General features: G+C 38.2%; 2 protein-coding genes across 2 annotated transcripts; one reads left to right on the forward strand and one right to left on the reverse strand.

Moving 5' to 3' along the window:
* Window positions 1-307: 307 nt before the first annotated feature.
* LOC127098259 (LIM domain-containing protein WLIM1) lies at window positions 308-1,901 on the forward strand. The gene is made up of 5 exons (XM_051036796.1): window positions 308-634; window positions 776-872; window positions 964-1,007; window positions 1,099-1,188; window positions 1,387-1,901. Exons 1-5 carry the CDS (start codon window positions 500-502, stop codon window positions 1,585-1,587), a joined length of 567 nt encoding a protein of 188 aa, XP_050892753.1. The 5' UTR covers window positions 308-499; the 3' UTR covers window positions 1,588-1,901.
* A 1,330-nt stretch (window positions 1,902-3,231) lies between these two features.
* Window positions 3,232-5,625, reverse strand: LOC127098258 (F-box protein At3g12350). Its single transcript, XM_051036795.1, has 2 exons — window positions 4,472-5,625; window positions 3,232-4,070 (listed from the first exon to the last, which is right to left on the reverse strand). Exons 1-2 carry the CDS (start codon window positions 5,366-5,368, stop codon window positions 3,555-3,557), a joined length of 1,413 nt encoding a protein of 470 aa, XP_050892752.1. The 5' UTR covers window positions 5,369-5,625; the 3' UTR covers window positions 3,232-3,554.
* Window positions 5,626-7,786: the final 2,161 nt, after the last annotated feature.

The following is a 7,786-nucleotide window of genomic DNA, read 5'->3' on the forward strand; positions in this document are numbered from 1 at the left end:
ATCATGTGATGAAATAAGAAAAAGGACATCACAACTTCACAAAGTTGTTAGTCTTACAAAAGATGTTTTAGTTTGGTCGGTCAGTAACATGCATACCAATACTTGTAATTCAAGAAAAGAGTGAGAGAATGTATTCATTTCATTTGTGTTTGAAAAATGAGATCCAAGAATGAAAGCTAGCCAGCTGGATGTTGAATGATAAGCTGCTGTCTGGTTGGCAGTTGTGATTTTCAATCCATTCTACCCCACATTTAACAAAGTAGCTTTCTAATAAACATCCTATTTATTCAACCAGAATATCCAATTCTTTAATGACCTAATAAATTACACTTTATTATAATTAAATAAAAAAACTTTAGTTAGGTGCTTAACATTTCATCAAAAAAATGATTGTAACTTACAATATAATTGCTTTATTGAATACAATTTCTCCTTCACTTTTTTCATTCTCTCATCTTCTTAGACTTGTTCCAAGTTGGTGAGGTAAGAAGAAAAAAGAATGGCATTTGCAGGAACAACTCAGAAATGTATGGCTTGTACCAAAACTGTTTATCTTGTTGATAAATTGACTGCTGATAATAGAATCTTTCACAAAGCTTGTTTCAGATGTCATCACTGCAAAGGAACCCTCAAGGTTTTGTTATCTTATGTCTCTTACAATTCTCTTTTGGTTTATAGTACACTTTTACTATTGGATCTGAGGTTTGCAATTTCTTATTTCAAGAAAAAGCATGTAAAATTGTTGATTTTTGCTGATGAATTAATGTATATACAGTTGAGCAACTATAATTCTTTTGAGGGAGTTCTTTACTGTAAGCCACACTTTGATCAACTGTTCAAGAGAACTGGAAGTCTTGAAAAAAGCTTTGAAGGTATAACAAAAAGGATTATCAATAATTGAATTTGTTATTGTACTTTTTCTTGTTAGTGTCTCAAATGTTCTTTTGTTTTTTGGCTAATTAGGGACACCAAAAATTGCAAAACCAGAAAGAAGTAGTGATAATGAGGTAATGAGTTGTGAATCTAGGTGCTTGTAATGAACAATAGTGAAATTTTGTTTTTTTAGTGTTTATATGATTTTTGAGTTGTTTTTATCAGAAACCTGCGGCGGTTAAAGCCTCAAGTATGTTTGGTGGAACAAGAGACAAATGTTCTGGTTGTCAGAAAACAGTTTATCCAACTGAGAAGGTAAATAGTGCATGTTTGGAATCACGATACACTGATATTTTGCTAAGTTCACCACAAATCCGAACATTGTTGTGTTTGAATTGGCGATGAATTTGACAGAATCTCAGTGCACGGCGGTGATTTTGGCAAAAGCTATATCTATGATGAGTACAGAACTTATTTTTGTGTTAATGGAATTGATATTTTGGATTTATGTAGGTTACAGTGAATGGAACTCCTTACCATAAGAGTTGTTTCAAATGCTGCCATGGAGGGTGTGTTATTAGTCCTTCCAATTACATAGCACATGAGGGAAAACTTTACTGCAAACATCACCATGTTCAACTGATCAAGGAAAAGGGGAATTTAAGCCAGCTTGAAGGTGATCATGACAGAAATGCAAAAATCAACGGCGAATAAGTTGCGGCTGAAACATGATGAAAGAGTCTTTTAAGTCTCAGAAATTTTCCAGTTCTCATGTTTCATTTTATGAACTACATGTTTCTGCTATCTCTCATGCTTTTGATATTACCACGGTATTCGATATCTGTTTGCAAGTGTGTGGATCTATGAGACATAATTGCTCTGCTTGTTAGTTTTTTTGTTTTGTTTTCTGTGTTTTAATTTGATTTTGAAGGAAACTGAATGTAACTCCAACCTGGTTTATGGAGTTTGGTTTTTTTGGAGTCTGATACATCTTTTTGGAATAAAGGCGCATTGTAGATTCTATGCTATTTTTAATCCTTTCCTCTGTCTTACATTGACCAGTGTCATCAGAACTTGAAATAAAGTCATGCAACAATTTCTGCTTAATTGAAGCCATGATCCTCATGGCAACAGAAAATGTTGTTCATCCTGCAAATTCTTGTTTCCATCGTCAAAATGATAGCAACTTAATGGAGAACTTCTCACGGCAGAAGAGTGTTGTTGTAAGAAATTGGAAGACTTTGGTTTCCACCTGTTTATGATATTTCTTTCAATATCCAACCAATTTTATCACACAAATCATAACCATATACTTTTTTTGAAGGCCAAAATCAAACAATCACCATTAGCTATAAGCCATTGAAATGGATCCAGATTCTCTAACTTTTGTGCGCCAACTGCACTCTGACTTTCGTGACTACTCTGAAACACGTCATTAGTAAAAGAACCGAACCAGAACCCATTTTTGTGTTACCCATCTGGCCGTCTCACCACAATGCCCCTTATCTCCGACCTTTGTTGTGCTCGTTCCAACATACCCATCTGGCCGTCTCACCACAATGCCCCTTATCTCCGACCTTTGTTGTGCTCGTTCCAACATCTTCCACTGCTTGCCACCGTCGTCACCACCTGTTGACAATCACAATCAACAATCATTGAGCATCATGATCGCTTACTGGCATACTCATTTTGCTCTTTTTCTCTTTCAAAATAACCAAAGTTGCGATGTGGCATAACGTGAGCGACAGAGTGTAGAACGCACAAATAAGTCATGGAATCCGCTTCTCATTGAACTCTAGGAACATCTTTCTAACCCATCACTTTCACCCTTATGTTTAAAACCTTTCACTGTAGAGTTGGCTTGTAGTTTCAACCAGATATGTATTACAAAACAATACAGTGATCAATGCGTTTAACTTAACCTAATTAAAAAATACTCATGTCAAACTCAAACAAATACGGCTATGCATCTGCAAGTGTCGTTTTCGACCTTACAGATCACATTGCCAAGCTCTTGTTGAATGATATAAGCAAATCAAGTGTCTAGATTATAGAAGAATGTATCAAAAGATTTGACAACTGGTTCCGACCACTCACATAACAACTCAAGGACAGTATCAAAAGGTTTGGGCAGCTGAAGGCTTCAATGGCCACTTTACTTAGTAAACTTTGGTGATAAAGATTGAAGCTTCTATCATGGAAGTAGGCAGCACTAATGGCAATTACGCATCAATAAACCTGCAATAAACTTCATCTAAAACATCAAATAATTTTTATCAACTAACTTCAATCTGCATCAATTCAATCAAATTTCAGTTATTGCACCAGTCCTGTAAGCAGTAACAGAAGTGAATAATCTAAGCCAATAAAAGTTATTTTATAACATTAAGGGACTAATGACTGGATCATTACAATTTACAATGGATGAAATGTAAAAGAATGGACTGACAAGATGTCAATTCCCATTATTTCGCTTACATAAATTATGAAAAAAGGAAGTCCAAATTCCAAACCAAAGGAAGTCACATATAAAAGGTGACTCACAGGTGAGGAATGTGCATGTTCCTTGAAACCGATTGTCTAAGATACCATCTAAGGGAAACTGTCATAATTTCACAGCTAAAGATACAGTATGTCACAATGTACAGGTGACATCCAGCTACACAATCAAATTAAGGAAATTAATCAACAGAAAGGTTTACTGCATCAATGATACAACCATCACAGACAATATTTTTCATGTCTATGACAAAATTGTCCCGAACGAATCCAAATCCAAAAGTACCATCTCGGTACTGCCAAATCCTTCCCTCAGCACTCCTTGGATTTATTGGTGCAGCAGCAAGGTCAGGAATAACTAAATCATAACTTGCGTTTATGAGAAGAATTCGATTTACCACTTCATTCTCTGACAAATGGAACTGCTGAATGTGATTTGCCCCTTCAATGTCCGACATAGGGAACTGCTCATGATTTTCATTGTGTGGTTGAACCGGTTGTAGATGAATGCGGCTGCCATACAGAGATTCTTCTTCTAGAGGAAAGGGAGATTCCATAAATGTAGCATTGGACGTCCAGAAAACCGGGGCATAGCTCGAGAAACGTTCGGGAGGATCTCCAAGGCGGCGGCAAGCAATGCCACCAATGTCATCATAAGCCACGAGGTAAAATGCTAAACTCATGTCTGCACAAATTCCCTGCATCATTGACAATTTCAATAAGCCAAAGCTCCACTATCATTCACCTTCAAAATCATGAAGATTAAAAAAATATATAGAAATTTACACTATACCAATGATCTATATCAACATGACTTCTATCAAAGGGTGCGCATCAGCATCACCACAAAACCCAACATCATCTAATTATGAGACCATAAAATGGAAATCAATGATCATGATTCTTTGGCTTTTTTGTATTTTGCAGTTTGATTACTATGAATCAAACAAAAAAATGCAATAGCAGCTCAACTAGATAATAATATCAAACCAATCATTCAAAGGCAGATACCAAAGCCCCAAGTTACGATGCTATAATTATCATCAACACTCAAAACATAATTGAGCATAAATAACAGCAAGGAACAGTTAAGAAACACCTTCCAAAGACCTTGCAAAGGTCGCAACTCCGTCGGCGAGCAATTCACAATCTTGACAAAATGCTGAGGCTCCCATCTCCTCCTTGCCATCCTTCCCTTTTCCTTCCTCCTCTGCCTCCTCGATCTGTCGCTTCCCGGACTAGTCCGGTTCGCCAAATGCTGATAAATCTCCAACATCAACAGATCCGGCGGAGATCCACTCCCAACTCCAATACCAATCCCATCCTCTCCGCCAAAACCACAATCCTCACCACTAACATGTACCGGACTCGAATTTCTCCCAAACACATTCTCCTCCAAAACAAAATGAGTTTTGCCCATAAAACAAACATTCACAGGAATCAAATCATTCAATTGATTACCATCACCAAAATTCAAATCCAAATTCAAATCAGCTCTACCATCAGGATCCAAAAGATTCACAATTTGTCCCTCTTCAGAAATACCCATTTTTAAAAAAGGTACCTTTTTAACCTGATAATCACAAATTTCGGATTGCGATTGAACAGGCGAAACCCTAAAAGCCGAAATGAACGACGTCCCCCACTCGAAGAAAACCAACGAAGGCGACGAAATCACAGCGCTTCCTGGACCGCTTCGACGCCAGAAACCAATGAGATTTTCCCATTCATGAAGAGTATTGTAAAGAACTTTATACGGAATTTTCCCTTCTCCCCATTTCGTGATTAGGGTTTTCGAACCCCATCTTCGATCGCAAAGCGTGAACCATAGCTTACCATCGTTGGAACAGAGTGAACCGAATTGTTTTGAGGTGCATGCGAACGAAGCAATCTCGGTGGGGCCGAGAAACGAGAGGATGCAGAGCTGAACATCTTCGGGAAAATCGCTGAATGAAATTGAAGATGAAGAAGATGATTCATTGAGATTGTTCGCCATTGAATTGAATTGAATGATTGAAAATTGGGATTAATAGATAGATTTGATTCGATGAGTGGATTTGGAAGATTCTTCGATGCTATGGAATCATTCTCTTTCGGAAATTCACTGAAATGAGAGTTGCATTGAAACAACACAGTGAATGCAAAACGCGGGATGTTTCATTGAACCTGCTTGCGTTTCGATGTTGTTGTTGAATCGTGTAAGGTGTAAACTGTAAACGATGAATACAGGTGAGGCCCATTGGCTGCTCCTTTGATTTGGTCCAAAAATGCGAGCTAGACCCGTTTACCTAAAGATTTAGAAAAATGAATTTTTTATCCCATCATATGAAAAATTAAAAATGTCTTAAATTTCAGAGATGCATCTTCAGACGTATCTTGTCTTAAATCAAAACGTTAACTAATTCGGAGATACATCTTCAAAATAGTCTGAGTGTAATCGAACTGCCGCATGATGCACTCAAACAAATGAGAAAATGTGAGACGTGAGCCCTAAGCCAACCATCATGAATATAACATTATTTCTTCAAATGGTCGTGTCTCACGGTGATCGGCATAACTGTTGAAGTGCATATCCTCGGCAACCAAGCAGCCAAGATACACCCTGAACGACTCTATCGTCCAGTTCTCTATGATCGGGGCAAATGCAGAAGCACACAGTATATCCTCAGTGTAAGTCTGTACACATACCAAACTGGAGATGTGCGGGAAATGTTAGAGGATCCAAGCCTGAAAAGTGTTGGAACACACGAATCATCAGTAATGGTGTTGCAAAAATCAATGAAAATGACACATAAATATTAAAAGACCAATAAATAATACCGTAAGTAGTGTGATATTGCTTGTGACCTACTTCGGCTTCCAACTACAACTATGCGATAACTTCGAGTACAAGTAGATCAAACAAGCGGCTCTCCAGTTGTACTCGTGGATCCGCTCAAAGTCCTCGAAGCACTATAGATAGACGATATTTGTATAAGTGACACTCTTGTCTACAAAAATTGCAGTGTCAACCAAATATAGCAGGTATGCTCTCATAACATACGCTTTATGAAGCCCCACCTGCTCGTCATCGCCTCTAGCCTCTTGAGCTCTAAGGATCTCATTTGTATATACATTTTTTCAAGAATTCAAACCTAGCATGGCATCCTCTTATTTTTTCAAACTCACTAATGACATCCTCTAGGTCAACTCTCATATAGTCTACCATCATCTTGAGTGTCTTGTCTCTGGTAATCCTCTTATGATTTAAAATTTTCCCCCAAATTGAAAGAAGCAGCAAACACGACACATTGTCGAGTCTGATAGACATCTCACCAAGTGAGAGATGAAATAACGAGGTCTAGGTGTGTTATCTCTCCATGAATGCATTAAGCATCTTGTGGTTGACCGTAACATAATCGATCATGCACAAGTCCTTCATCCCAAATAAGGACAAAACAGCCTGAAACCACTCCTCATTTGCATGTGGCAAGCCAACAATCTTTCGCCCATGGTTAATAAACTCCAACTGATCACGGCCCTGTAGAAAAATAAATCAATGTCAGAAACTTGTAATATAATAAACATAATTTAAAAAGAATGAATATAACTACTGTTATGTCTCCTTCCATATATGTTTGGCATTATGGTTTAAGTACAGAAGTAGTAATGACAACTCTATAGGGCCTCCTCCAAATGCCTGAGGTGGCTCATCATCCTCAACAACCTCATCAGTTGGAGGTGGAACTGACTCAACAATCTCATTAGTCGAAGGTGGCACTGTCTCAGAAGCCTCATCAATCGGAGGTGGGATTGATGGCTTAAGTACCACCAGTGACTCAGGTACCTCTGGCGCCTGAATAGGTGAAACCTGTCGCCTGCGGGAGGATGGGGGCAATGATACGTCGGTAGGTAAAAATAGTCTCCTATATGTAGCACCTCAAATTTGCACCTATCATTGTACATACATTCTCATATTAGGTCATAGCATAACATGGTCCACTGCATAGCATTGCATTGTCCCATTTGCCTCAAGTGCAAGCCAATCACGAAATCAGGTCAAACTGATCAGGAGATCCGTCAACCAAGCAAGCAAGCACAATTCTCAAGGAGCCAAGGCCCTAGGGTTGGTCCAACATGTTCACATGACTTGGGGATCCATTTGAAGTGTTTTGGGTCAAGGATTGGATGTTCAGAAGTCATCAGTCAATGCACAGTCAGTCAGAAACCCTAAAAAGTCAAACTTGGTCAACTGTGGTTGATTTTATGGTTTTGATGGTTGGAAATTGGTTTGAGAGGTCTCGTTCATGTCCATATAAGCCTCGTATATCATGTCAAACACCATCATGGAAGAATTTGAAGCCAGATCAGAAATTTCCAAAAATGGAAACTGGACCTGTAATTGAACCTGCCCAAAATGGAAAGTCTTGATCCT

This window comes from Lathyrus oleraceus, chromosome 6 (assembly GCF_024323335.1).
Source record: "Lathyrus oleraceus cultivar Zhongwan6 chromosome 6, CAAS_Psat_ZW6_1.0, whole genome shotgun sequence".
In the NCBI taxonomy this organism is placed as follows: Eukaryota; Viridiplantae; Streptophyta; class Magnoliopsida; order Fabales; family Fabaceae; genus Lathyrus; species Lathyrus oleraceus.

Bases quoted from the DNA above. Each gene is read 5' to 3' on its own strand.
- LOC127098259 (XM_051036796.1), top strand. From the start codon at position 500: ATGGCATTTGCAGGAACAACTCAGAAATGTATGGCTTGTACCAAAACT. The intron at 873-963 runs GTATAACAAAAA...TTGGCTAATTAG, and splicing joins TCTTGAAAAAAGCTTTGAAG to GGACACCAAAAATTGCAAAA. The intron at 1,008-1,098 runs GTAATGAGTTGT...TGTTTTTATCAG, and splicing joins AAAGAAGTAGTGATAATGAG to AAACCTGCGGCGGTTAAAGC.
- LOC127098258 (XM_051036795.1), bottom strand. From the start codon at position 5,368: ATGGCGAACAATCTCAATGAATCATCTTCTTCATCTTCAATTTCATTC. The intron at 4,071-4,471 runs GTGTTTCTTAAC...TCAATGATGCAG, and splicing joins CTTTGCAAGGTCTTTGGAAG to GGAATTTGTGCAGACATGAG.